Source organism: Lentinus tigrinus (genome assembly GCF_003813185.1).
Source record: "Lentinus tigrinus ALCF2SS1-7 unplaced genomic scaffold L226scaffold_3, whole genome shotgun sequence".
Classification (NCBI taxonomy): Eukaryota; Fungi; Basidiomycota; class Agaricomycetes; order Polyporales; family Polyporaceae; genus Lentinus; species Lentinus tigrinus.
Genome location: NW_027137912.1, coordinates 1541068 through 1566290, shown reverse-complemented (window position 1 = coordinate 1566290; position 25223 = coordinate 1541068). Strand labels below are relative to the sequence as shown.

Here is a 25223-nt window from a genome sequence, read left to right as displayed (position 1 = left end):
TGACATCGAATCCTTGAGCTCCTTTGATTCTATGTGCCTCTCCCGTGCTGCGCTTTGATAGGTACGAGTGCTTAACTTGAAGACACCCAAATACTGAACTCAAAGTATCAAGGACTCACCCACCAATATTCGCCACATCCTACCTTTGTGGAACCTGGCTTTCTACAACACGTACGTACCACGCAAGTACTGTATCGATCCAGACTACAAAATTCTTGTAGATCCATTTAGGTATGTGGAAGGTCGTGATGGTCAGTCATGTCGTGAACGCTCGACTGTACCGTACGCGGTCCACCAACGGAGTGACGCGCCTACCGAACGATATACATACTCCTGGTATACTTAACGGTATAACAGAATGGCAGTCCTCTGATCCGCTGGCGTCCACCTCCATTTGCGTTTCGACGGCTTTCGGCGGCTAGGGAAAACATCTCGTCTGATCGAGTCCACGCCAGCGGACTGAGGCTGTGGTTGCCTCAAAGAGGGCACCCAATCAAAGATCCAGGTGAGGTCGCATGTACACAATCTCGCGAGACGGAACCGAGTGTTCATGACCCCTTGGTCCGTCTACGCTGGGCGCTACAGAATACCGATGCGAAATGCCAGGGCGCGATCAAGACCTCCATCTGAGCGTGCTCGGTGCATCGGCACATCGGGTTGGCTGTAGGCTACGAATGGATGGTAGCTTGGCAACCAATGTCGGGCGTCGAGATGTTGTTCGAGTATTCTCCTGGATGGACCCCCATTAAGGCAAGTCTAATGTTTGAGCTCCGTATGGGCGTAGCGCGACTGATCAAGCTGCAGGTCTCGACCCGCTCCCGTCTGCCTACAAATACCCCGTACAGTCCAGGGAGATGCCTCAGGAGCCCGGTCGCCCCTCACCTTCACGAATTCGCGCTCAGTCGCCCCTTGCTATTCTCGCACGGTCTTTACGCCCACTTCCTTTTCCGTTCACGACGCCATGCGTTTCTCCAGCATTGTCATCCTTCCCTTCGCCCTCGCAGGCTCGGTCGCTGCCGGTCCCATCGCCGAGAAGCGCGCCTCGTTCACGCTCCAGAACGGCAAGGACGCACAGGCCCTCAACCGCAAGTTTGCGTCGCTCAACGCGAACTCGAAGTGCACGTCCGGCGAGAATGCATGCATCAAAGGTGCATTTGCCCAATGCGTCGACGGCAAGTTCGTCACGACGCCGTGCAGTGGGGGCCTGACGTGCGTCGCCCTGCCGCTGGTCAATAGTGCCGGAACCAGGTATGCATTTTCATCACGAGAAATTTCTTACTGTGCGCTGACCATCTCAATTAGTATCACTTGTGATACTGAGGCGGACGCTGCTGCCCGGATTGCGCGCACTGGCGCAAGTGGTGGTATCAAGGGACGCGACCTCGAATCGTCAGTCTAATTGATTCCTTCTTCATTCGCAGTCCTAATCAATTTTCATGCGTCTCCAGCCGCGCGTCGTTCACACTTCAGAACGGCCGAGACGCACAAGCTCTCAACCGCAAGTTCCAGAGCCTCAGCGTAAACTCGCCCTGCAACTCTGGCGATAATGCGTGTATCAACGGCGGCTTCGCCCAGTGTGCCAACGGCAAGTGGGTCACATTCCCTTGCAACACTGGCTTGAAGTGCTTCGCGCTTCCTTTGGTCCTCTCACCAGGAACCAGGTTGGTCCACTTTCTCTACATCCAACCCTCGAATCGATCGCTGACGACTATCATAGCCTTGTCTGTGACACCGAGGCTGATGCTGCGGCTCGTATCGCAAATACGGGCGCGGGTGGATTGTTCGGTCGTGATCTGGAAGAGTCAGTTTAGGATAGCTCGTTACGAAACCACAAAGCGCGATATTTATGTGAATGTGCTCCCATGTTACAGACGCGCCGCTAAGGCACCCGCAGCATGCAAAGCCAAGAAGCGGGAAGACTTCACCGAACGCTCCGAGGACGCCCCGCTCGTGAGGCGCATCGCACAGACAGATCTCGGCGCAGTTGCGCAGAGCTGGCAGAGCCTGTGCCTCAAGAGCGGCGGCGACATCCACACCGGGGACCCATGCGTCAAGCTCGCCGGCATTGACGGCATCAACTCTCTCCTCGCCAACGCCGACCCCTGTGCGCAGCAGGAGAACGCGGACGCGATGATTGATTTCGCTAAGTCCCGCGGGATCAAGAACAAGGCCGCACTCATCGCCAACGCTGTCAGCTACGCAGGCCACCCGCGCAACGCGTTGAACATCAACGGCGTCGTTCCCAGCACGCCATTCTGCCAGAAGGCCCCCCGCAACCCCGAGCTGAAGGGTATCTCGCATGCGCAGCTCAAGGGCGTGGACCCCGGCCTCTTCGGTGCTCCCAACATCGACATCTTCCCCTTCGGCCAGCGTAAGTCTCGGATGGATGCTTCTCCTATGCACAGGAGCTGACTTTCACTTGTCTGTCTAGCTGGCTCGTGCCCCTTCGGTAAGAAGCCCGACACCAAGACCTGCACCTGCAAGTAAGAAGCCAGGATGGGCGGGGCCGCGATGACAATGTTTATTACTATTTATTGGGAACCTTGGGCATCATAGGATAGCATGGCTGGAATGTTTCATCATCACGAGTGTTCGTCGCCAAGTCTGTTGACTTGAAATCTTGACATCCGCTAGGATACGGCGGTGCACCCGAAGATGTGAGGCCGGGTGAGATGGTCAGTGAAGATATACGAAATCACCTGCAGACGCGATTGTGTAGGTGGGTATATAAAAGTCTCGTTGTAGATGCGAGAATATGTGGAGGCGCATATGCCCAGTCTAACAGTACAAGTAGTATAGTAGTATATTCGGATGGGAGTTATAACGAGGACATGTTGGACCGTACGGCTACGATAGTGCACACAAACAAAGGAAGAGAAAAAGACACTCGTAGTAAGCCAGGATGAAAATACCTTCCCCTTGTGACATCATGGTTTGACAACCTTCCGTCCCCTATCCTCGTCCTCCACGACAATCAGAGGTTCGGGCACGTCGACAAGGGTATCTTCGCGCTCGGGGCGAGCAACCCCTTCATCAGCCTGCTCCTCCACATCCACCGCAAGGCCGGGCATGTCCCCTTTCGGGATGTGCACGAAGAACATGAGGATAAACGCAACCGTCACAGCGCAGCACGCCATGATGAAGATCATCTTCGGAAATGTCCCAACGGTCCGCGCATAGGTCATCCCATACACGAACGGCCCAAACACCTGCGAGCTGCACAAAGCCACGGGCATCAGAACAAGCCGACGGTGATTGGTAGGGACACACACCTCATCGCCTGTACGACGCTCATCGCGCCGAACAGCTTCCCAGAATCCTTGCCACCTCGCCGGTTGTACAGCGTGAGTGCGATGGAATGGACCGCGGGGCTGAAGCCCATGCCCAGCGCGCCGAGGGCGGTTATGGCGGCGAACATGAGGCCGCTCGTGCTGCACACCATAAGCGTATACACTACGACATCAATCCCAAGCGAGACCCGGGCCAGCATGAGGTCAAACTTGGGCGAGTGCGGCGCGTTGGGACCAACAGAAGGTGAACGAGAAACGCGGGGCCGGATTGGGCTCTCAAGGGGCTCGTCATGGCCTTCTGTGGGCAGTTGAATTGGGCGTGATCTGTTCTTCGCGAATGCGACGACGGCTGAAACCAAATTTGGTGAGCACTAGACATGCCATCGAACTATTTGGAGCGAGCTTACAAGGAAGAATCAGCGTCAAGAATACAGCTCGTGCGACGCCAAGGGAGCTAAACCAGTAGCCAACCTGAGGGGATAATATGAGTCGTGTGACAGTTGTGTAGCGGTATTACATACTTGTTCCGTGTCCCAACCATACATACCGGTCAGATATTGTATGACATACAAATACAATCCCTGAGGATGACGTGTGAGAAGTCCTTGTCCGCTACTTTCATAGAAGTCAGGACGTACCACCAGAGACACCGTGAACCCAAATGCGACCACGAGGAAGAAGAGACTCCAGTCCCTCCTCTTCCCCTTTGCCGGGTTTCCGCCGTTAAGGTCAATCGGCCAGAATAAGCTCAAAGGGGTAAGGAATGCGAAGAGCCTCTTGACGAAGACCAGGAAACCGCCACGAGCAGTAGCAGAGCGGTATTCCTCGTCTGCCTCCCTGTGACGCTTCCGCGCAAGGTGCATCTCCGTTTGGGACAGGGACTCCGGAATGACGAACCACACGAGGAGCGCATACACGCAATGAATTGCGGCGGAGATGTAGAAGACGATGATGAACTGTCCCGTGAACCGGATGATGAGACCGCCGAGCGTTGGTCCAACACCCATGCCCGTGAAGAGGAGACCTAGGTGTAGCGAAAAGATGCCCGAGCTAGAACGTGTGAATGCGTGAGCAAGGTGCTAACCCTTCAATGAGGGCACGCTTACCGAAGCGCAGGCGGTGTGCAGTCAGCTATGTATGCATGGATTGTCGCGCTGATCAGTGCTTGACCTGGTGGTTTGTCAGTGCTTCATCCACTACGTCATGTTATCGGTCGTAGACTCACCGCCGAGGAAGCCTTCCAGCAATGGACCAGAGACCAGGAAGTAGTAGCCTCCAGGGATGTACTCGTAGAACCAGAAGACGCAGAGGAAGTTGAGGTCCATCAGCAGCACTCCAATGACTGCACAACTCAGAACCCTCGTGCGACCATAGCGGTCCGAGAGCTAACAGAGAGCGCAGACGATCAGCAAGAGCACCCTCGATGGTATACAAAGTTCTGAAGGCGTACCGAACCCCACCAAGCCGTCGTCATACATGTCAGAATGCCCATGGTCGTGGTCATGATTACCGTCAGCTTCGCGACTGCAGCTTGTACCACGGGATCCTGCGCGCAAGCTCTCTGGCCAGGCTCTAATGCGGGCTTCAGAACCTCTGCACAGAGAGAGTGCCATCGAACAGAACTCACCCGCAAGAGAAGAGATGACATGCCCTCCGACGGCAGACACAATGTCACCTATGTCGCCCCCTTGGTCAGGGTTGTAGACTGGCCTGTGAGCCTGACAAGCCAAGTAGGTGAACAGCTCGATCTTGGCTGCCGCAGTGATAGATAGCGCGATAGCCGCGAAGGGCACATACGCGAGGAACCTGCCATGAAGAGAGGTCCTGAGCACGCGCGGAACCAGAGCATCATGGGCATGACGTACCACCACGGCGAGGGTCGCTTCCACCAGGGCAACTTTGACCTCCACTCCTCATCAAACTCCTCCTCTTCCTCCGCTGCCTCGTCAACATCCTCGATGAGCGTCTCCTCCGCGAGATGGTGGTGGTGCGGGTGGACGAGCTCTTGCAGAAGCTCGGTGTCTTCCTCGCTGATCGTCGCCGCGCCGGGGTTGATGAAGTCCTCTGGATCATGCGAATACTGGCCGATGGAGGTCGCGGTGGAATGGCGCGAGGTGCGGGGGCGCGAGCCTGGACGCGAGCGGGAGCGGGTCGCGGAGTCGGCGCGCAGCAGGGGGACGCTGACGTCGCGCGAGGAGGACCGTGACATCGTTTGGGCGCGCGCGGTGCGGGGAAGCGTGAGAGACCGACGTCGATGAGCGGCTAGCGGCGGGACAGGACGGTGCGGGGGCGGAGTTGAGCAGTGCACACAGGACCCCCGCAGCTTGGGAGGCTTATAGCGGCACGCGGACTGGCAGGGGACGATTCTCCTGGCGACGGAGGGAGAGATAAACACAGTGGAGGCTGCCTGAGCTATGTCATCATCTGCGAGTTACATATATCCCGTTCAGCCTGCCGTGAGATTGCGCCAGCCCAGCCCCTGGCATTGGCGTGCGGCATGCATGTGCCACGCTCTGAGGCTCTAACTTTGCATCCGTACATGTTCCTTCTCCCGGGACGCAGCCAAAGTTGAGTTGAGGGCTCCCGCGCGGAGACAGCCTGCGCAGCCTCATCTCGACGGCGAGGCACACACAGCGAGTCTCGAGAGTACCGCTCGGTCTGGACGATCGGGCGTGCATAATCGACAGCAATCATACATCTATTGGAACCTTCTCAGCACTGTGCTTACCAACTGCTTATCTTCCCCCGCGCGAACAGTTCGTCCGATACACAATTCGGTTTAGACCTGCGTGCACACTTCGTCCGCACCAACACCACGACCTCCACAAACTCGCAGCGCATCTCCCTCCTCCCTTCTAGCCTCGATTTCGGAGGTCGTCTCACGATTCTGCAGATGCCGCAGCCTCAGGTGATTCATCATCATCAACCTTCGGCTCCCCGCGCAGTTGAATGAAGGATAGCAGCACCAGACTGACGAACAGCGCTGCGCATTGCAACAAGTAGAACGCGCCAGGCACAGTCGCGACGGTCTTCATGTAGATGAGCCCAAACAGCGCCGGGCCGATGATGTGAGAGCTAGGGTGACCAACCATTATTACACGTCGGTCCGTTTGAGCACAGAATGACATACCTCATCGCGGAGATCACAGTCAACGCTCCCAGAAGGCGTCCTGTATCCGTTTCTCCACTGCGAGTGTAGAGGTCCAATGCCAAGCTTTGCACCGTTGGGCCAAAATGAGTGCCGAAAGCGATGCAGGAGGTATAGAAGGCGAACAGGGCGCCAGACTTCGTCTTGAACGCCATGGCGTAGAAGAAGATGTCCAGCAGAACAGCGACGCGAGCCAGCCATAAGTCGAGCGCCGACGTTGGTGTGACCTTCGACGTGCGATTGTGCGGTGTCTCGGGCTCATCGGACAGGAGGGGTTGTGATTCTTCGGAGGAACGCCGCCGCCGAGCCCATACGAAGACAAGTATTCTGACAACTCCTGTACAGGCTGTGTTAGTTACTCTCCTGGAATTATTGTTCAAGAACATACCAGGGAACAACAGCGTCAGGTAGACTGCCTTGGCGATGTGCATCGCTCCCAGCCAATAGCTGACCTACACCAAATCTGATTAGTCGTGTTGCAGCCACTCCTCGAAAGGCAAACGCACTATATCTGAAGTCCACTCAAAGAACGCAGAAGCATACTGTATCTGCTGATATATCGCAGCCTAGCCACGTTTGCGTCAGTTGACTGTCCTCGCGAAATAGATCGGAAATCAGCACACCTGAATGAAGGTTCCGAACCCGTATGCGGCACCAAGAATAGGCATGTTCCAATCCATCGAGTTCTTGCGCCCGTCACGTTCAACCTTCCTCGGGAGCAGTACAGAGAGCGGAGATACGACGTCAAATGTGCTTCCAACGCGCTTCAGCCAACCCGCAAGCCCGGTGCCCATAGCGGCCCTGCGCTGATCTCGAGCCGTGCGGTGTTTGCGCATCTCAGCACGAGGCAAAGATTCCGGCATGACGAGCCAGACGGCCATGGTTACAGTCGTGTCAATCGCAGCCGTGGCGTAGAACACCGGTAGCAGCTGCTTCGTGACCCGCATAATGTATCCGGAGAGCAGAGGCCCGACGCTCATGCCAACGAAAAGCAGACCCATAAGTTGCGAGAACGCTCGTGATCGAGAAGTTGGATCAGAACAGTCGGAGATGTAGGCATGCATGATGATCGAGGCCACCGAGATGCCTGTACAGACGTACTGTTAGTGCCTTGGACAATTGTGAGTCAGCTCTCAGTACACTGACCTCCGACGGCACCCTCTATAACAGGCCCGAGAGCGAACCACCAATAGGTCCCAGGCAATGTCTCCCAATAGTGCGCAACCGCCAGAAAGCTCATGTCCGACAGCATGAGCCCCCCGACATTGAAGCTCAACACCCACATACGTCCGTAACAGTCTGAGAGCTATGTTAACGGCCAGCAATCAATTGAAGGACAGGAGAAGGATGCCGATGTAACACTCACAGATCCCCACCAAGCGGCGGACACGGTCGAAAGCAGCCCAGACAATGCAGAGACGACGGCCATCAGTTGCGCTGCAGATGCCTGCACCTTCGGGTCTGCTCGGCACTGCTCATAGCCTACATCCAGCCCGAAGTCCCGGCAGATCGTGCGGGTGTATATCTCGACTCGAGGTGCAACAGTCCCAGAGGTTGAGATGGCGGCAACCGCGACCAAGGCCAGCATCCTACGCGTCACGGGGAGCAATCAGCCTCTAGGTCTCTCCATGCGGAACTACAGCTGTCCGCAAACGCACCAAATGGGGGATGCTTTAAACCATCGCGACTTCAAGGGCTCCTCTATGGGGGTATCCTCAGGCTCTGCAGTGTAGTAGGTTTCCTGATGTGCGGCTGTCACAGCTGAGGCGTAGCATGAGCGCACAGCCAGCATAAGCGAGCGCCACAGACACGCACCTTCCGTCGTGATCTCATCCTCGACCAACGGCGCGTCGGACATGGTGGTAAGAGCTCAAGGTCCTCCGGAGCCTGCATTCCGGGGCGCGACAATCACCGCTGCGGGGACCATGGACATCGCCCAAGAAGCATCTCGCGCCAGTTCACGGAAGATGTGCCACAAGGGTGATCAACCGTATTCCCCCCACTGGCCAATCACACGCCGCAAATGCGAAAATCTAATCAGATTGGGAATAGTCGAGACGCGGCCATCGAATCATCTTATCAGATATCCCGAGTAAGTCCGTCGCTTCAGCGCCGCAGCCTCCGGAGAGTGTAGTCCTCGTTGGTACTTACCAGTACGCCACTATAACCGCCAACTTCATATAGTTCGCGCAATATCCATCACATCATGGTCTGTATTCCCCCGTGTTTCAAACTGTGGGGAGTGTTTCTGAACGCGACTATTGGATCGCCCTCGATGTCCCCACCCCCGGCCTGTGCAGTCCCATACCGTTGATATCCCGCAGGAGCTCAAGACCTCTCTGCGCAAGTTCCGGTTTGCAAGGCGCAATGCAGGCCACGCCGCCATTGTCATTAAGATAAACAAGCAGAAGCTGCTGATGGAGGAGGTCGAGCAGTTCGACGATATCAGCATCGAGGACCTCGCAGAAGGTGTGCACATACTCTCCCTCCTCCGTTGGCCATCGTGCTAGATCGTCCGCCTCCCCCCGCCTATGGCCAACGCCGCATCCATGTGCATACGCAGAGCTCCCTGAAAACTCGCCAAGATATGTCGTCTTGTCGTACGAGCTTAATCATTCCGATGGGAGGAGGAGCTTCCCGCTCGTCCTCGTCAACTGGGCGCCGACATCAAGCGAGATGGGTCTCTTAACACTGCATGCGAGTGCCTTCCTGGACTTCCAGTCCACAGTGCGTACCATCACCCTTATATGAAGCCCTCACCTGACTAAGCCTGCAAAGGCGGACGTGAGCAAGGTCATCGAGGTGCGAGATGGCGCGGAAGGATTCACGAAGGACTTCATCGACCAGCAGCTCCTCCACGCATGAGCAACATTGCCCCCGATCTCTGCGAAGGAATACGGATATGAGTAACCTGCATCCCATCCATGTAAAGTACCCGGAATCAGTGTCCCAGCTGTCCGTTGTAACGCTATCGAAACAGCTCGTCATGCTCATGTCCGTGCATATGCGTCCATAATCCCAGCAAGGACCCAGCAATTCCCGACCACATAGCTCAAGCTCCTCATCCAAAGCCCGAAGAAGACGTTCTGCGCCAGGAATTCGAGCTTGTACGCCTCTGCCAGCCACAGTGCCTGTGTCCCTACCCACACAGCTCCATACACCAGAGCACGGCGAGTGGACATGGACAGCTTTGGCACCAGCAGAGGCAAGAAGAGCGTATACCACAGGAAGTACTGTCGCACCGTCGCATGAGCTTCGGTCATGTACACAAAGGTGGCGGAAACTCACTTGAGATGTGCAGACCTTGTTAAACACGACGAAGACGAACGTCTGTACAAACCAAGCGAAGACAAGGTCCGCCTTCCGACGCCCAAACAACAAGCCCGTTCCGAGCGCAAGGACCATTTGCGGGACGAAGCTCGTCAGCGGTGACCGCAGTAGCCGCTTCCATGCCGCCGTCTCGGGGACAGATGAGGGAGTCGGGTAGGTGAGGTAGACAAGGTAGAAGTATGGGGAGAAGTTGTGTCGGTGGTCGAGTCGATGCAAGTGGTACAAGTAGGACTCCTCGAGGAACGGCTGTCCCCATCTACCCCACAGTGATCAGGACAATCTATTAGAGGAGTGGGTGGGGTACTCACATAGCATACATCGCGAGTCCAAGGCCGACGAATGTCATACCACTGATCGCCGCGAACCTCACTGTGCGTGCATTCACGACTGACCGCACCCACCCCTTCCAACCCCGCCCTCCGGCCTGTTGGCTACCAATGACACCGAGGCATGCCACGCCGTAGATGAACGGGTATATCTTCCAGTGCGTAGACAACCCGAGGAGAACCGCGGACAGGTCCCATCTGTCCTGAAGTGCGTAGTAGAGTGTCGCCAGTACGAAGAGCGAGAGGACGGACTCAGACGAGCCGCGGGTGGAGATGGTAAAGACCAAAGGGCTAAGGAGATGCAGTGAAACCAGGAACGCCGCCTGCCGTTTCACCTCTATTTGAGGAGGTCGCGGGTCTGTCTTCTGCGTCGCAGTGTCGGAAGCCGGGTGCGCTCTGGGTAGTATCACAGACACTAGCAGCCTGTACATAAGCAGGCCTGCCACAATGTCCGCCGCGGCAAAGAGGAATTTCCCAAAGGACGGGTGCAGCCATTCGTTTGGGGCCAGGAGGACGGCGAGTAAGGGTGTATAGCGGTATGTCGCCCGCGTATATGGGCTTGTCGCAGCATGTCAGACTTGGGCATTCCTTCATCCACGACTGAATTACGCTCACCTCCCGATACGTAGAAATCTGGCAAGCGGACCCTCTGCACGGTTTTCCGAGGTAGGGTTCAACACGAAGCGTGCCGCGTCGCTGAAGACGCGGTAGTCCACATCCGTATACTTGACGACCGAATGTGCATCATGCCATTCGCTATAGATGATGAGAGCGACGCGTAAAAGAGAAGATATTAGCAGGATGCTAGAAAATGAAGGCACATATTGGAGGATGCGGTTCGAGTGTAAGGACATGACGCATGGCGCTTAAATCTAAGACGCATCAGCGCGCGACCCGAGAGTTGGCTTCGAGCACTGTTCAAGTCCGAAATCACGCAACAACTACCCTCATGGCATGTTACGGAAAGCCAAGACTCTCTAAAATACGATTCCAGAACAAGTACATCAGAGCAAGAACGATGTCAGAGACTCTCCCAGTCACAATCGTTCCGTGCGACCAACCGGGCTGTTGTCCTGATGTAAAAAACAGGAATATAAATGACATTCCACAACATGAAAGAGAGCGGAAAGACTAGTCGAAAACACGTAGGTCTACGTAGTACTTTAGCCAGATAATGGGAATGTCCAATAACAGTCCAGCTCAGATCTGGAGCACCAAGTTAGCCCTCTCCAAAAGATGAAAACGGAAGCACAACCACGTACATATTGTGAGAGCCACCTGAAGCCCTCTCCGTAGCCCTGCCGCTGCACGACCGAGCACATGAAGATTTCGATGGGACGAATGTCGTTGAGGGGGACTTTGCCCTGCGGAATGATCGTGAGAAGGGACGAACGCAAGTTGCTTAGCATGGTACCATACCTTGCCGGTGGTCTGGTAGAGGCCCAGCTGGTGCCGGAGCTCGTCCTCGCTCACAGCACCAGGCGCGTCAATCTTGTTGCCGAGAATAAGGAAGGGGACCTTCGAGAGCTCCTCAATGGAGAGGAGGGCGTCGAGCTCCGCCTTGGACTCGGAGAACCGCTCAAAGTCGGCACTGTCGACGAGGAAGATGATACCATCGACCTCGGGGAAGTAGTCCCTCCAGAGGCGTCGAGCTGCGCACACGTTACTCAACATGAGTGTTGTCGGGACATGTAAAGTGATAAGCACAACGTACCCTGCTGGTGACCACCCAAATCGTACGTCGTGAATTTAACGTTGCCAATGGCAAGCTCCTCCGACGCTGGAAAAAGGTTGAGGAGGGGCTCTGTGCGTAACAGGCATTCATACTCACTGGGGTGAAGCGTGGGCTGCAGGGTCGCGAGGCGGTCGTTCTTCAACATATGGAGCAGGGTCTTTGTCGACAGTTAGTTGCATACATCCCACTCGTAACTCAGAAACAGATGCTCACTGTCTTGCCAGCGTTGTCCAACCCAAGGAAGAGAATCTTGGCGTTCTTGTGCAGAAGGCCTACGGGAGTTGATTAACTGAGGGCGTGGAGGTAAGAGGCGGCGTGCACGACGCACCGAGCTGAGCAAGGACGTCCCAGAACCAGTTGATAATGAACATAGTGTCGTCGAAAGGGAGACAGAAGGTAAGCTAGAGAAATAAGTGAGGAGACCGGCGGAGGAGAGGCAAGTGGCTGAAGGGGAGGAGAGGTTCCTGACGCGTGCTTGACAGTGACGTGGTCGCAGACGCCCATGTCCTGCCTTTGTCGAGACCAGTCGAGAAGCCCTTCCCCTCATCTCATACGCTCTCAGCATTTCTGACACAGATCACACAGACAACTGTACACAGGGAGAGGATGTTTCGGAGAGTGAGCCAGGTCACTGGATGCGGCCCTTTTCGCACCCACCCATCATCCACAGTTCAACTGAGGAGGAATTTGTCATGGACATTCGGACATCCAACCAGGTGGATGCGGAAGAAGATGCATTCATGGAGAGCATGCTAGGTACAGTGTATCTAACAAATATCGGGAGGAATGTGGGGAGGTTCTGACACTCACTACACCACGGCTTCTCGAGAGAAGGGTGCGTGAGCTCTTTAATCCTCCCCATCCTACGGACCTACTCTCCGCAAAACCGAATCGCCATGTCCGCTGTGTTGCGTGTCGAAGGGACAGGCACTGTCTAAGAGGTTGCGTGAAGAACAGGAGACCAGCTACGTCCTCGCCTTATAAACTTTCTTCTGTTTGACCGAGTTTGCACTGGCGCTCACATACTGCATGACGGGCCGCGAATCGTGATGCAGTCCAGTACATATATAACAGACAAAGCTGTTGGTTGTAAATGTATATCGCAAAAATACTATGGCAAATCCTCAAGCCACTCGCGAAGGGGAGAAAGCCCGTCGCCCTGTGGGTGCTTCTCGTCAGCGGAGACGACCGCTTCCTTCCCAACCGACACGGAGGTCCCAACGAATCCAACCTCCCCTCCTTCCCATTCAGCAAACTTGAACTCTCCGCTCCCTGTGCACTCCAGACCACCCACCTGCGAGTCTGCATCCTCCGCACCTAAACTCTCTACTCCGACTCCATTCGCATGCGAAGCCCTGCGCTTCTCCAGCTCACGTTCGAGAATTGTTCGTATGCGGTTGATGGCGAGCTGTTCAGCGGACGCGTGTGCAGTAGACTTCATTAGGTCGCACTTATGTGCGACGATGGTGAGAGAGGGCGTTCCACGCGATGGCGGGAGTGACGTGAGCGCGTTCAAGATCATATGCAAGTGCCTGGAGAGTGCGCATTATTAGATGCAGAATCAGGCTAGGGGGAGGACAGGGCACATACTCTGCGACGGCGGCGCCATTTCGTGAGATGGTACTTGAGTCCACCACAAACGCGACGGCTTTTGCATGAGGCAAATATTCCTGGAACTGATCGCGGATACGAGGGTGTCCAGGCACGTCAATGAGACGGAGGGTCTTGTGACCTTGAGGAAGGACCATAAGAGCCGCGTTTGTTTGCATGGAGGTGTGGGTGGGAAGGGTCTGCTTGTACACCAACTGAGATGTAGCAGTAGCAGTAGTCAGTTCGAGTGGCATGTAACTCTGGTACGTAGAACTCACGGTAGACAGGATGGCGGTCTTGCCGGCATCAGAGCAGCCTGCTAATATCACGGCATCTCCGCGTTGCGTCGACTTCCTCTTCGCAAGGAATACAGATACTGGGAGCTTGTTAACGCTTGACCAGAGGAGAACAGGTTAAGACGGACTGATGACGAGGACCACAGCAAAGACCAAAGCAGCAACAATCTGGAATTGAGGGGTGAAGGCCGTGGATGGAGACAGCACCTCAGGAGTGGGAGTTACACCATCCATCGTCGAGGCCAGCAAGCGACCGTACAGTTCAAGCAAGCTTAGGGACGGAGGAGAGCTATCTAGCGCGCATGACGTCCTGCAGCACAGAAGGCGCCGGTCCCCAAAGCAGTTATTTGCTCTTATTAGGATCGCAAGCCTTTGGGCAACAAGCGTAAACACCATCGAACTAGATGGTGAATATAACTTGTGCATTGTCATGTGGTACCATTTCTCTTCTTGCAGAGATGACAGCATTGGAAGGGTGGTCAACGTCAGCATATGCAAATGGTACCGAACAGGCGTGGCAGGCCAGTAATCTGATCTAAATGAGAGGTAGCAACTTCGGAAATATCGTTATACACAGGACATACAAGCCTGCGTCCGTGGTACGTCGGCTTCGGGGACCCGCATCAAGGCAACAGTACTTCTTGCTCTGCCGACCTCACTCTCCACCAACGGTACGCGCCGAGGCTGAGGAAGAGGTTCCCAATGCCGAGGATAGCAGAGCCTGCGCCGAACATCGTGAGCAGCCACCAAGTGTAGCCGATGAGGCGGTCCAGGACGCGACCGGTGTACTTCTTGACGTTTGCCCATGGGTCTGGCGTGGGGTGGTATCCTTCTGGCAATTGGAGGACGGGCACGGAAGTAGTGTGTACAGGTGGAGGGAGTAGTAGTACACATACAACAGGTTTCTAGGAGGTAAAAGTCCATCACTGGAGTACGCGACAGGATGCAAGCGCAGTGGGAGAAATCACGTACGTGGTCAGAAGTTGTGTATGATGGTATAGCAGTATACAACACGTCGGTGATGTTAGAGTCTTGAGGGGTATCTGGGGAATCGGTATGTGTGGCATACATGATGCGGTCTGTCCATGCAGGCATTCGCTTCGGGCTGTAGGGTCATCCCTGTCAGCCTGATTCCAGCGTGGAGTGAAAGTGAGACGCACTCATATTTGTCCACCTCGCCCAGCTTGTACTTGTAGCTGCACTTGAACCGCCAAAACTCGCCTTCGTGGAAGCACTGAAAGATGGTGCCTTTCACGTCGCGCTCGATCACCAGCTGGTCATAATCCTTAAGTGCGGATCGTCCTTCTTCGGTGGACAAGCTTTGCATGAGGGCAGACAATTGGTCGGGTGCGGCAAGTGCGTGGGTAGGCGGCAACGAAAGGCGGAAGTTCAGGTCGCCGAAGAAGAACAGGTGGGATGTGGAAAACATGGTCGTAGGACTTTTGAAATCTGAGTTGGGCAGTGGAGGAAATAATAGGCTGCCGACAATGTGATGGTAGTCTTCTACGCGGCAAGCATTCTTGTAAGCATGTGCAGTGAGATGCGCGCACACGAACCTGGTCGTGCGGTCAATGGGTATGCAAAATGCATTAGTAGTGAAGAAGTTGACTTACGTGTAGACTTCTCCAATACTACCATCCTCGTTTGGCAGACGGAACCGTACACCCACTGCACCCTTGTTGCCCATGTACGCAGGTCCGCATCCCGTCCACTGCGTCTGTACGTCACATGCCCTCCGCCCAATCCCATCGTCGCGTCCATAGACTAGGAGCGCAACGCCGACATTGACAACCTTGGCAATGAGTGTATAGCGCTCCTTGTTTGGAGCATGTTCCTCGATCTGCGAGAGGATGAGCGCGTTCCGGCTCTCTATGACATGCTGGGACAAGCCAGACACTGCAGGGTCGCCACATTTAGCTTCTCACGCGATACTGCACTCTAGGAGACTGATACTCACAGCCAAGGTGAAGAGGTAATAGCTCCTGAAATCCGACTGCAACGATGTCTGGCGCGCGCGGTTCGCGCGAAAGGAACGTCGAGACTTGAAGAGTGGGCGCGAGCCAGTCTACGAGGTCCTGAGGGAGGCCGCGCTCAGCCTGCAGGTTCGTGTTGTACGAGGCAATCTGGATGAGCGGGCGTGCGTTGTCGGCAGTCATAGTCGTATGTAGGGTATGCAAGAGGGTGATCAGGACATAGATAGGGCATAAGTTAGAGAGCAGCGGGGCCGCTGCCGTCATACAAAGCTTGGAAGCACAGACGCCTGTCGTCGGGCATCCCGATCAGGCACCTTGAACTTGGTGACTGCTTTGTTGCCTATTAACCACTACTAGCTACCGGTGCCGCTGGCTTTATCGTTGTTCGTCCATTCAACAGCTACGTTCTGTATCGCGGGCTCACAGAGGAAAAACAAAGGAATTTACAAAGGTAAGACAATATTGCGCGCGTGTGGTAAGGAGCCTGTAATTACCGAGGAACTCTACAAGTCCTCGCATCTACGTCTAATGTCTCGCTCGTCGCTGTCTCGAGTCCGTGAAATTGTCCCAATGGGTGTTCAAGAGCAGCTGCAGTTGGAAGCATCTGGAGTCTGTCCAAAGGGACACGTTCCATCTATCGTTTCGTCAGTTTCTGTCACGGCTTCTCGCCCCACGCGGAGACTACTCACCTGCACCGAAAGCGAACAGTCCCACATTCGGGCTCCCATAAACTCCAGGGTTGACTCCATCAAGCTGCGCATTAACAACGCCCTGCAGCTCAGGGTTGCGCGGCGCACGCTGGCAGTACGGTGTGGCGGGAACGACACCATTGACATCGATCGCGTTACGAGGGTGTTGGCGGTATGCGATCGCGTTCGCGATGAGAGCGTCGGCATTCGTGACGCTGGTGGATTTGGCGAAGTCGATCATGGCGTCTGCGTTGTCCTGCTGTGCGCATGGGTCTGCGTCACCAAGCAAGGCGTTGATGCCATTCACGCCTGCGAGTGTAACGCAGGGCTCGTTCGTGAAGATATCGCCACCGCTGACGAGCTAAAGATCGAGTGTGAACAACTGAAGATGGTTACGTATGACTGGAAGAACGTACGCAGAGATCTTGCCAAGATTGAGCAACAGCGGGAAGGTCCGTTTGTGCGATGCGCCTACTGAGGGTGCTGTTGGTAGTGCCGTCGGTCGGGACTGCTGCAGCAGTCGAGCTGGATACATCCGTTGCGGTTGCAGTCGCAGTCGCATTCACTGTCGCACTGGAGCTGACAGACACGCTGGGGACCGACGAATCGGTGGAAGTACCAGTGGAATTGAGGGAAGCCGTAACAGACGGGTCTACGGTTGTTGAATCGGTCGCAGAAGTGTCAGATACCGACGGGTCCGCGGAAGACTGGGCAACAACCGAAGAGTCGGTCGCAGTGGGCACAGACGACGTCAGGGTTGGGGTGGAGGTGACAATGCCAGAGGCTAGCGCCAAGCATGCCGGAGGGATGTTCGTCGGAATATCGAACGAGATGCTTGTGCTGGTAGGTGTGGTCACGTCCGTGGACACTGACACAGTCGGGTCAATGGAGTCTGTGGCTGTCGAAGATGCAGGGGAATCTGTTGCGGACGCGTCATCGGTTGAGGTTGGGAGGGCAGATGCATCGGTCTCGGTGTCTGTCGCGGTTGGGGAGGAGTCTGTGGCTGTCGCGGCGAAGGAGTCGGTAGCTGTAGAAGTGGTTATAGCGGACGAATCGGTAGCAGTGGCGGAGTCCGTTGCAATGACGGAGAATCCAAGGTCCGTGGAAGACACGGAGGGGTCGGTGGAGGAAGGAAGGACTTCAGTTGCATTCGCAGACGTTGAGATGGAAGACACTGAGAGCGTCTGGCTGGAGGTACGGGCGGATGACGAGCTAATAGATGATTCACTGTGGGACATGTCAGCTGAGGAAGTTCAACTCATGCAAGGGCCTACCTAGGAAGAGGAAGGCCCCGAGCGGAGAGTGCAACAGCCAATATAGCGTAGAGAGCGGGAAGACGCATGTTATCAAGTGTGATTAATGTGGAAGACGGCGAAGTGTAAGGTAGAATCTATCTCAAGTGAAAAGTATTGAAAAGAGACGTGGAAGAGCAAGAGCACCTGGCTCGATGGTCCGAGATGAACCTGCTCGAGCGGACTATAAAGCCTCTTGCAAAGCGCTTACATGTCCGAACGACAAGCAAAAGACGGCCAGCGGTGCACTGGCCGTCACCGGCGTTGTGCCCAAAGCATGCGCGAGTGGTGGTAGAGACGAGGACACTCACAGCTTCGATGCCAGCGCCGACGCAGCAAATGTATGGCAGTGGCATCCTTGTCGGAAATCTTCGACGTGGTACACCATAGCGGGGATGCCGCCGAGAGGTTTGTCAGACTTACCTTGACTGTTGGATGTCAAGGTTGTAGCTAAGTCGACGCCGACAGACACGGACCCACGGAGCCGCTTGGGTGCATGACAGGACGTCCGCGGCGGCACGTTCGGATGACGTTGAGCGGAGACAGTATTAAGCAATATTATAGGATATCTACTCCCTAGGAATGAACGGGTTGCTAACACGCGAAGAAGGTGCCTCGATGACTGGTGGTAGTGCCTTCGCAAGCTCCTTCGTGCCAGCAGGGAAAGGAAGGTCGACGAGACCCTTGGGAAGGATCTTCTCCATGTTGCCCTTCGCGTTGTTGTGTTGAGCGAGCTGGGTCATCTTCTTCTTCGCGTCCCGGATCATGACGTGCGCATCGTCGACACCGGGCACACAGCCACGCACGAAGATGAGGTCGAGGTCTGAGTCGACGCGGACTACAGCCAGGTTCTGCGTGGTGATGCGCTCGCCGCCAAGCCTGCCTGCCATCTTCTTACCGGGCCACACACGACCGGGATCCTGAGTGACAGGGCCGTGTCAGGCGGGCACATCGGGAGACGTAAGAGCACGACATACCTGGTGGGCACCAATAGCCCCTGCCGATCGGTGAGAGACAGACACACCATGACTCGCACGCAGACCCTTGAAGTTCCACCTCTTCATGGTACCCTGGAAGCCCTTCCCGATACTGTGCGCATGCTGATGAGTTGAACGAACTGTGAACTTCCAGTGACGATACGTACGACTTCGCAATCACGTCGACGAATTGACCAGGGACAAAGTGGATGGCCGACAATGTAGTTCCTGGTCGAGTAGGTTTGTGGATGCCATAGGAGTGCTCGACACGCCGCACTCACCGACGGGGACATGAGCATCTGGCGTCACTGGGAACTCTTTCACTATGCGTTTTGGAGCAACGCCAGCCCTCTCGAAGTGGCCAAGCATTTGCTTCGTCACATTCTTTGGTGAACGATCCGAGGCTGCGACTTGTACCGCATGGTACTCGGACTGGTCCTCGCGAACCGTTCGGACATTCGCGGTGACTTGACAATTCTCCAGCTACAACGACACAGTCGGTACATCGTGTAACCATACCATGCAATACACCACATACCTGAAGAACCGTCACTGGGAACCGCACCCCATGGCTATCCCACATCACCGTCATACCTCGCTTCCGCGCAATGAGGCCTGTCCGCACGGAGGTAGGCGTCCACTTGCTGGCAGCGGCCGTCGACGACTCCGCCTCCGCAGTTGCGTTGTTGACGGCGGTCGTATGGAGTGCTCTACATCGAGGAAGGGCGGAGCGTGTCCCGAAGGACCAGAGTCTGAGCATGGTGCGGACGAGCTGTGGAGGCGCCCGACAGAGTCGCGTCGGGAATTTTGAGACGCGTGTCGCGCGCGAGGGACCTCGGACACCTCCTCCCCTTACTACTGAACGCCTCCCTCAGCACCCTTTTCTCCTGCTTCAAAACTGCTTTCTTCTTGTCTCGTACTAGTCAAATGGAATGGATTCTTGGCCAGGATGCTCTGAAGAACGAGATGCGTCTTCCCAGAAGGAGAAGAGAAAGGGCAAGGCTCAAGACAAGCGGATAGAGCCTTGGCGCTATCCAGTCCTCGACCATGGGTCTATTGGTGCTGCGACGCTGAAGCGCAAGAACACGCGTTATGAGTGGTCGTTCGCGGCAGATAATGTATCTGGTATGCCTGTGTCTGCGGTATCTGTGTGCCCTCACCTACGTTCATCCTGTAGAGGTCAAACTTCTTGCGTCCGAGGGTCCGGTCGAGGTATTCCCTCCGACCCGTCCCAAACCATCACGGGTATCCAAAGTAACGTCGTTGCAACGCGCGGAACAAGGAGTACGTCCTTTCTACTCCAGTCGCACTACACCTCTGACATCGTAACCTCCAGGCCCAGTTCATCCGTACATACTACCCTGATGTCGACATACCTGCGGAGCTCATCCGAGCCGAAATTGAGGAAGACGAGCGCGCCACACGAGCCTGGAAGAGTAGCGATATATTTTCCGGGAACCTCGTTGACGTCTGCACCATCCAGCTGGCTCGGAAGACCATGTCCTTCTTGGCATTCCCGATGGGTGAAACAAACACTCAACTCAGTCAGTGCCGATATGTCACTGGAGAGTTCCCTTACTCAAGTCGCGACCTGTAGACATATCGCCGCTGGTGACCCGTTCCAAGTCCAAGCTCGACTTGCAACCGAAGGCGACACCTGTGTATACCTTCGAGACGCCAATCAGACAGATTGTCACCTCGTCGCCCACAGTGGAACATGGCAGAGCGAAAAGAAAGAAGGCGTTGATATCCAATGCTACACGAGACTCTTTTCTTGGAGTCAGGACCATGGGTTCTGTCACCTTGTTTCAACTCAAGGCGTCAACTTTTCGGAACGATACAGCGGAGACCATACCGATCTTGACGGCCCAGCGTTCGGACCTTGGCGACCGACAGCCTGCCGACATGTCGTTCTTGTCCTCTTCAAGTGGGCCGATTGGTTACATCGTGAACGACATAGGCGACATATACCGGTCCAGCGTGCTGGAGGGAAAGACTCTGATGTGAGTAGTATCCTTCCATTGACACTACTTTCAGCTCATTATATGGCCGTCAGCGAGCGTGTACACGCGAGAGAACAGTCAGAGCAAGTGCTCTGCCGGATAGCCGCTTGTCCTAGTCGGGACAGGGTTGTAGCCTCGTTCGACACTTCGGCTTCTCTCCTCGATTTTCGGGTAAGTCTGCTAGGTTAGCGGGGTCGGGGCACGTTTGAATCTCTCTTCATTTTTCAGGTTGGCAAGGAGAAAGTATATGATCTCTATACTGTCTCTCGACCTGGCACCAGACTCACGTTCATCGACGCCCCCGATGACACGCGTACAGTCCGGCTTACGTCCACAGACGAGATACTATGGCTAGATGACCGGAACACGCGCCGCCCACTCCTTGCTGTCAAGCATGGTAGAGAGTTCGATATCACTCTAGCCGCCCGTACATACGTCCTGACAAAAAGTGAGTCCCTCCGCCTATCTACTCAGTGCGCCCTCTCATCTGCTCTCCGCAGCGCCTCTAACATTCCTGACATCTCGACGGAACTCCCTTGTGACGGTCTACGACGTATCGCGGACCGATCAACTTGTTCAATCGCGGAGTGCTCCCTGTATGCTACCTCCTATCCTCAATGCCGATGGTGCACATGGAGGGTATGCGTTCCAGCCGCCTACCCTCTCTGGCAGCACACACCTCAGCGCGTTCCAGCTGTCCGAAAGAGGAAGTGTCTCCGCCTTACACTTGGACCACTTGCCCGTCGACGTCATCCCCGATGATACACCAGAACCTCCTCGGTCTGTTATGTGGCCGGCAGACGTGGAGAAGCTGGCTCAAGACGCCGACATGATGCAGGCGAACCAAGGCGTACTGGCTGGAAGAGCTCACAGCATCACCGACTTGCAGCCCGCTTATCAGAGTAAGCCAATGTCCTGATCACTTACAATGGCTTATTAATGAAACCCACTTTGCAGAGCTGTTCGTGGAGCGGAAGAAAGAAAGCATATCAGCGCAGTCAAATGCAGTCTTTGATACTCTTGAACGCATGCCTGCTTTCTGGCAAGATACGGATGTTCCAGTAGAGCACCTGCTGACGACGTGAGTTATCGTTTTGCTCCAAATATGTTGTGTGACCTTCACGCTGCCTTGCATTAGCTTCGATATAGCGCTACGCTCTGGGGCTGAGCCAGCGGACGCATCGAGGAACGACTGGTTCACTGGCAGCGCACTGGATTCAGCCGCGGGGTACCGTGCTTGGGGACAAGGCCGTATCCCACGCAAAGAGCTAGCGAGACGTTCCCCATGGCATCTCGATGTTTCCCCATCCATCCGCCGTCATGTTCCCGAGTTTGCACAGGACCCTGAGAAGACGCTTGAGAACTTCGTTCGCTACAACTTGGCAGACGGACCTGATCGCACTGCCGACTCCTATCGGCGGGAAGCGGAGGCTCGTTCTCAGTTGGCGCTTGACTTGACGTTGGCCGCAGACGTCTTCGCTTCGCAATACCCAGGGCAGGGCGCGATGACGAGCTTCGACGAGGATATGCTCAACATTTCGCTGTCGACGCAGGCGATGTCGTTGCGAGGCGACCTCGAGCCGGCACCAGTGCAGTTCGGCTTCCTTCGTCCCACTCGTAGCAAGGACCCCTCCCCACGCAGAGATGGCACCGAGAGCGATACGAACGCGGAGACCGAAGATGCCTCGAAGTCATCTACACCTCTTGGAGTGCGCCTTCTCTTGCAGGAATGGAACATCGGAACGGACCCAAACAACTACACATATCATGACCCCTATGGTGACACGGCGGAGGTTGGAGCGCCAGCAGCCCCACGCCCTACCAAACAGCATGCTCGACTGGAGTCTCTACAGAACGCTGTTCCCACCCCAGCCCCTACGCAACGTCCGCCTACAATTGCGACAACAGCACCGCGCGCGCCACCAGTAGTCGTAGCAAGCCAGCCTCTCGCACCACGGAAGCCGCTCGCTGCCGCACGTACGCAGGACACAATCCCCGCACAATCGCAGCGTCTCATGAACGGCACCAGCCAGCCCACGGACACCTGGGCCGCGCCGCCTTCCTCCCAGGAACCTTTAGCTGCAACCCAGGTGCTACCAGGACCCCATGGAGGACGGCCGAGTGCGGCTAAGAAGAAGTCCGCGAAGAAGCGAATTGGAGGGTTCTGAAGGTCATGCGGCGCTGCGTAGCGTCCAGTGGCAATTGGGGTGCTCCCTGCTGGGTTTGGAGTTACTTGTGCCCCCGCTGCGCCGCGTCTGGATAGAGCGTAGATCCCTTCGGACGCGCTCGTGCTATGAGCGGTGTGCTCAGGTAGACCTGCGCACTCGCTGTCGATACATGCCTGTCGGGGCAGACTGCCGATCTTGAGTCCAATGTACTTACATGTCCTTTCGGGTTCGTTCGTCCGACGGCACTTCGAATGGGTTGAAGGAATTAGTAGGATGGATGTTGGGATGCAAACATGATTAATTGATTGTTCTCGCCATGATCAATAGGCTAGTCAGGAGCAAGCTGGCTGGATGTGCGGAGCTGGTATGACGCGTTGGATATATATGGTGCTTGGTCGGTGAAATGGGCCTGTTCCCGGAATTGGCGAGTGCTCCGGTGCTCTTCCATCTACCACCACCCATCCTCACCCTCGCTCCCCCCGTCTGCACCTTGGCTCGCCTCAAACACACACGCTCGTGCACGCGCACGGAACTGGACTGTTGCCCGGCCAGTGACAGCTTCCTATGAGCGAGAAACGGTGCGACTCTCCCCGACGCCTTATTCGTGCCAAGCCCAGCAGCACCGCGTTGACATCTCCTCTCTCCAGGCCTTTTAACTATCTATTCGACTCGGTTGCCTTCAATGAGTCTCTCAAAAGTACTTCCGTAGCTTACTTGATGGCGTGACGCAGGAGCAATGACCATGTCCCTGCACAGGCAACAAAGCGGTCGTATGCGCGCTGTCGGCGAGCTATATATCGACATTCGCGGGGTACCCAGTGAGTTCTCATTCAACCGTGATGGTGCTTCCTCCATTGAACCCCGAGAGCGAAGCTGGACTCCATCAAGTCGAGGCTGCAGACAACCCGGCAGCGCGTCTCCATACCTCGTCTAGCTCTAACAGTCTACCAAGAAGAGGGCCTCGTCGGCTTCTATCGAGGGATATGGATCCCGCTGATGACCATCTCCTTCGTCCGTATGTGCCAACCTTGCTTGCTTCCTGGCGCTCTCCCATACAATCTCCCCCTTCAGGCGCAGCCTCCTTCACCATCTACTCGCGGACTAAGGAATACTTCCGCGAGCGGCATTGGCTCGCGCGCGACCGCATATTCGACGTGTCCGCTGTCGGTGGTATCAGGTTTGAGCCATCGTTCATCCCGTCAATACGGTTCTGACATCCACTGTCTCCCGGCAGTGGTGCGCTGTCTGGTTCCTTAATCTCTTTTGGGAGTGCCCGTACGTATATATTACTACCCCTGCATGCATCACATTTCTCGTGCTGACTTGATGTAGCATTCGAACTTGTAAAGGTAAGAGTGACATCCACATACCCGAAGTCCTCCACAATATCTGACAATATCTGCCAGGTCAGACGACAGCTCGAGTATTCCATAGCAGCCAGCAAAGGCATACGACTCGCGAAGGCTCCAAGCACACTTGAAGCTGTCGGAGAAATATTTCGCAGCAGTGGCTTGCTCGGTCTCTACACCGGTTTCAAGCTACATTTCGGTGAAGTCTCCTCGCGTGCCCATCCCAGGGCGTAGGGCTCCTGCTGATAGTCCGGACAGTCAGGGACACTATGGGAACTGCGCTGTACTTCTTCGAGTATGACGGTTTCCGGTATATAATGGGCCGAGACTACATCGGTGAACAGGGTGCTACCCCGGCGTGGCTCCCCGTTCCTGCGTCTCTTGTGCCATTCGTATGCGGCTCGTTGGCAGGCGTGACTTCTTGGGCACTCATTTACCCTCTTGACGTGTGAGTCCTAATGCAGACCGGAAGTTGCGCAGTTCCCTGACCTCGCCTCAGGGTGAAGACGAAGGTGCAGCAGCGTGCCTTGGCTGGTGAACGTCAAAGAACAGTCATCGAAACCTTCTATCGGCTCATTCGGGGTCAGTGTCCTCTTATCTTTGACATCGAGTACTTGAGGACCAACAGAACTCTACCAGGTCCCGACCCGAACTCGCCCAAACCTATCCTCCGCGGCATCGCACGACTGTATCAAGGTCTTGGTGTCAGTGCTCTTCGGAGCATCACGACGCACGGACTACTATGGACATTCTTTGACCTGACCGCGTCATATATTGACGACCTACCTGGCCGTACTGATCACGAATAATAGAGACCGATGCACCAAAAGCTGTACTAACGTAGATGTGCTTAATTGTATGAAACACCAAACGCATGCACATACAGATGACGAAACGAACGCGTTTACTGACTTATGGATTAGGGAGGGGTGAACATGTGGACTGTGGTAGTCGCCTGTTGCGACCACAGTAATGGCTGCACGGGTCAGCTTGACACCGACGTGATCGCTGAATGAAAAAAAGATGCAGTCTGAGGCTGGTGGTACAATAGTATATG

The 25223-nt window shown here is 55.4% G+C and overlaps 11 protein-coding genes across 11 annotated transcripts; 4 read left to right on the top strand and 7 right to left on the bottom strand.

Moving 5' to 3' along the window:
• Positions 1–961: 961 nt before the first annotated feature.
• L226DRAFT_454906 (uncharacterized protein) lies at positions 962–2487 on the top strand (the record flags this gene model as incomplete). The annotated part of the gene is made up of 6 exons (XM_067675212.1): positions 962–1248; positions 1303–1389; positions 1449–1661; positions 1718–1801; positions 1872–2371; positions 2432–2487. The coding sequence occupies 6 exons, from the start codon at positions 962–964 to the stop codon at positions 2485–2487; spliced, it is 1227 nt and encodes a 408-aa protein (XP_067540886.1).
• Positions 2488–2927: 440 nt separating this feature from the next.
• L226DRAFT_454704 (MFS general substrate transporter) lies at positions 2928–8026 on the bottom strand (the record flags this gene model as incomplete). The annotated part of the gene is made up of 17 exons (XM_067675198.1): positions 2928–3216; positions 3273–3639; positions 3698–3761; positions 3812–3871; positions 3929–4340; positions 4397–4460; positions 4516–4675; positions 4741–4912; positions 4956–5096; positions 5156–5420; positions 6262–6365; positions 6421–6721; positions 6827–6890; positions 6945–7004; positions 7062–7525; positions 7579–7744; positions 7805–8026. The coding sequence occupies 17 exons, from the start codon at positions 8024–8026 to the stop codon at positions 2928–2930; spliced, it is 3375 nt and encodes a 1124-aa protein (XP_067540885.1).
• A 509-nt stretch (positions 8027–8535) lies between these two features.
• Positions 8536–9362, top strand: L226DRAFT_530483 (maturation factor). The gene is made up of 4 exons (XM_067679871.1): positions 8536–8647; positions 8739–8907; positions 9002–9165; positions 9217–9362. The coding sequence occupies exons 1-4, from the start codon at positions 8645–8647 to the stop codon at positions 9301–9303; spliced, it is 423 nt and encodes a 140-aa protein (XP_067540884.1). The 5' UTR covers positions 8536–8644; the 3' UTR covers positions 9304–9362.
• L226DRAFT_478983 (glycosyltransferase family 50 protein) lies at positions 9276–10948 on the bottom strand (the record flags this gene model as incomplete). The annotated part of the gene is made up of 4 exons (XM_067676821.1): positions 9276–9671; positions 9727–10024; positions 10077–10652; positions 10710–10948. 4 exons carry the CDS (start codon positions 10946–10948, stop codon positions 9429–9431), a joined length of 1356 nt encoding a protein of 451 aa, XP_067540883.1. The 3' UTR covers positions 9276–9428.
• Positions 10949–11045: 97 nt separating this feature from the next.
• L226DRAFT_500703 (GTP-binding protein sar1) lies at positions 11046–12294 on the bottom strand. Its single transcript, XM_067677787.1, has 7 exons — positions 12158–12294; positions 12043–12101; positions 11926–11986; positions 11809–11874; positions 11514–11746; positions 11357–11458; positions 11046–11300 (listed from the first exon to the last, which is right to left on the bottom strand). Exons 1-7 carry the CDS (start codon positions 12198–12200, stop codon positions 11295–11297), a joined length of 570 nt encoding a protein of 189 aa, XP_067540882.1. The 5' UTR covers positions 12201–12294; the 3' UTR covers positions 11046–11294.
• Positions 12295–12848: 554 nt separating this feature from the next.
• Positions 12849–14017, bottom strand: L226DRAFT_500701 (P-loop containing nucleoside triphosphate hydrolase protein). Its single transcript, XM_067677786.1, has 4 exons — positions 13844–14017; positions 13698–13795; positions 13420–13634; positions 12849–13361 (listed from the first exon to the last, which is right to left on the bottom strand). The coding sequence occupies exons 1-4, from the start codon at positions 13947–13949 to the stop codon at positions 12941–12943; spliced, it is 840 nt and encodes a 279-aa protein (XP_067540881.1). The 5' UTR covers positions 13950–14017; the 3' UTR covers positions 12849–12940.
• Positions 14018–14184: 167 nt separating this feature from the next.
• On the bottom strand, positions 14185–15874 carry L226DRAFT_478975 (skeletal muscle/kidney enriched inositol 5-phosphatase; the record flags this gene model as incomplete). Its single annotated transcript, XM_067676820.1, has 5 exons — positions 14185–14620; positions 14688–14820; positions 14876–15271; positions 15329–15611; positions 15673–15874. The coding sequence occupies 5 exons, from the start codon at positions 15869–15871 to the stop codon at positions 14339–14341; spliced, it is 1293 nt and encodes a 430-aa protein (XP_067540880.1). The 3' UTR covers positions 14185–14338.
• A 280-nt stretch (positions 15875–16154) lies between these two features.
• Positions 16155–17739, bottom strand: L226DRAFT_500695 (uncharacterized protein). The gene is made up of 4 exons (XM_067677785.1): positions 17652–17739; positions 16794–17604; positions 16378–16738; positions 16155–16322 (listed from the first exon to the last, which is right to left on the bottom strand). The coding sequence occupies exons 1-4, from the start codon at positions 17717–17719 to the stop codon at positions 16267–16269; spliced, it is 1296 nt and encodes a 431-aa protein (XP_067540879.1). The 5' UTR covers positions 17720–17739; the 3' UTR covers positions 16155–16266.
• A 404-nt stretch (positions 17740–18143) lies between these two features.
• On the bottom strand, positions 18144–19564 carry L226DRAFT_530475 (mitochondrial 54S ribosomal protein uL3m). Its single transcript, XM_067679870.1, has 5 exons — positions 19185–19564; positions 18928–19129; positions 18814–18874; positions 18647–18758; positions 18144–18589 (listed from the first exon to the last, which is right to left on the bottom strand). Exons 1-5 carry the CDS (start codon positions 19404–19406, stop codon positions 18239–18241), a joined length of 948 nt encoding a protein of 315 aa, XP_067540878.1. The 5' UTR covers positions 19407–19564; the 3' UTR covers positions 18144–18238.
• On the top strand, positions 19185–23148 carry L226DRAFT_197300 (uncharacterized protein). Its single transcript, XM_067672795.1, has 9 exons — positions 19185–19771; positions 19824–19930; positions 19983–20190; positions 20244–20649; positions 20703–20820; positions 20878–21097; positions 21150–21551; positions 21607–21730; positions 21788–23148. Exons 1-9 carry the CDS (start codon positions 19579–19581, stop codon positions 22815–22817), a joined length of 2808 nt encoding a protein of 935 aa, XP_067540877.1. The 5' UTR covers positions 19185–19578; the 3' UTR covers positions 22818–23148.
• Positions 23149–23261: 113 nt separating this feature from the next.
• L226DRAFT_530474 (mitochondrial carrier) lies at positions 23262–25208 on the top strand. The gene is made up of 11 exons (XM_067679869.1): positions 23262–23395; positions 23465–23514; positions 23574–23635; positions 23691–23832; positions 23889–23994; positions 24052–24092; positions 24150–24166; positions 24224–24365; positions 24425–24614; positions 24666–24748; positions 24806–25208. Exons 1-11 carry the CDS (start codon positions 23382–23384, stop codon positions 24973–24975), a joined length of 1017 nt encoding a protein of 338 aa, XP_067540876.1. The 5' UTR covers positions 23262–23381; the 3' UTR covers positions 24976–25208.
• The last annotated feature ends 15 nt before the right edge of the window (positions 25209–25223 follow it).

Bases quoted from the DNA above. Each gene is read 5' to 3' on its own strand.
- L226DRAFT_197300 (XM_067672795.1), top strand. From the start codon at position 19,579: ATGGATTCTTGGCCAGGATGCTCTGAAGAACGAGATGCGTCTTCCCAG. The intron at 20,191-20,243 runs GTCAGTGCCGAT...CGCGACCTGTAG, and splicing joins TGAAACAAACACTCAACTCA to ACATATCGCCGCTGGTGACC. The intron at 21,098-21,149 runs GTGAGTCCCTCC...TGCTCTCCGCAG, and splicing joins TACATACGTCCTGACAAAAA to CGCCTCTAACATTCCTGACA.
- L226DRAFT_530483 (XM_067679871.1), top strand. The intron at 8,908-9,001 runs GTGTGCACATAC...GTGCATACGCAG, and splicing joins CATCGAGGACCTCGCAGAAG to AGCTCCCTGAAAACTCGCCA. The intron at 9,166-9,216 runs GTGCGTACCATC...AAGCCTGCAAAG, and splicing joins TCCTGGACTTCCAGTCCACA to GCGGACGTGAGCAAGGTCAT.
- L226DRAFT_530475 (XM_067679870.1), bottom strand. From the start codon at position 19,406: ATGCTCAGACTCTGGTCCTTCGGGACACGCTCCGCCCTTCCTCGATGT. The intron at 19,130-19,184 runs GTATGTGGTGTA...GTGTCGTTGTAG, and splicing joins TCCCAGTGACGGTTCTTCAG to CTGGAGAATTGTCAAGTCAC. The intron at 18,590-18,646 runs GTATGTCGTGCT...CCTGTCACTCAG, and splicing joins GGGCTATTGGTGCCCACCAG to GATCCCGGTCGTGTGTGGCC.
- L226DRAFT_530474 (XM_067679869.1), top strand. The intron at 23,833-23,888 runs GTATGTGCCAAC...CTCCCCCTTCAG, and splicing joins GATGACCATCTCCTTCGTCC to GCGCAGCCTCCTTCACCATC. The intron at 24,615-24,665 runs GTGAGTCCTAAT...ACCTCGCCTCAG, and splicing joins CTCATTTACCCTCTTGACGT to GGTGAAGACGAAGGTGCAGC.
- L226DRAFT_500701 (XM_067677786.1), bottom strand. From the start codon at position 13,949: ATGGATGGTGTAACTCCCACTCCTGAGGTGCTGTCTCCATCCACGGCC. The intron at 13,635-13,697 runs GTGAGTTCTACG...GCTACATCTCAG, and splicing joins AGACCGCCATCCTGTCTACC to TTGGTGTACAAGCAGACCCT. The intron at 13,362-13,419 runs GTATGTGCCCTG...CGCACTCTCCAG, and splicing joins AATGGCGCCGCCGTCGCAGA to GCACTTGCATATGATCTTGA.
- L226DRAFT_500703 (XM_067677787.1), bottom strand. From the start codon at position 12,200: ATGTTCATTATCAACTGGTTCTGGGACGTCCTTGCTCAGCTCG. The intron at 11,987-12,042 runs GTGAGCATCTGT...CTGTCGACAAAG, and splicing joins TGGACAACGCTGGCAAGACA to ACCCTGCTCCATATGTTGAA. The intron at 11,459-11,513 runs GTATGGTACCAT...ATCATTCCGCAG, and splicing joins TCTACCAGACCACCGGCAAG to GGCAAAGTCCCCCTCAACGA.
- L226DRAFT_500695 (XM_067677785.1), bottom strand. From the start codon at position 17,719: ATGCGTCTTCCCGCTCTCTACGCTATATTGGCTGTTGCACTCTCCGCT. The intron at 17,605-17,651 runs GTAGGCCCTTGC...CATGTCCCACAG, and splicing joins CGGGGCCTTCCTCTTCCTAG to TGAATCATCTATTAGCTCGT. The intron at 16,323-16,377 runs GTGAGTAGTCTC...ACGAAACGATAG, and splicing joins ACTGTTCGCTTTCGGTGCAG to ATGGAACGTGTCCCTTTGGA.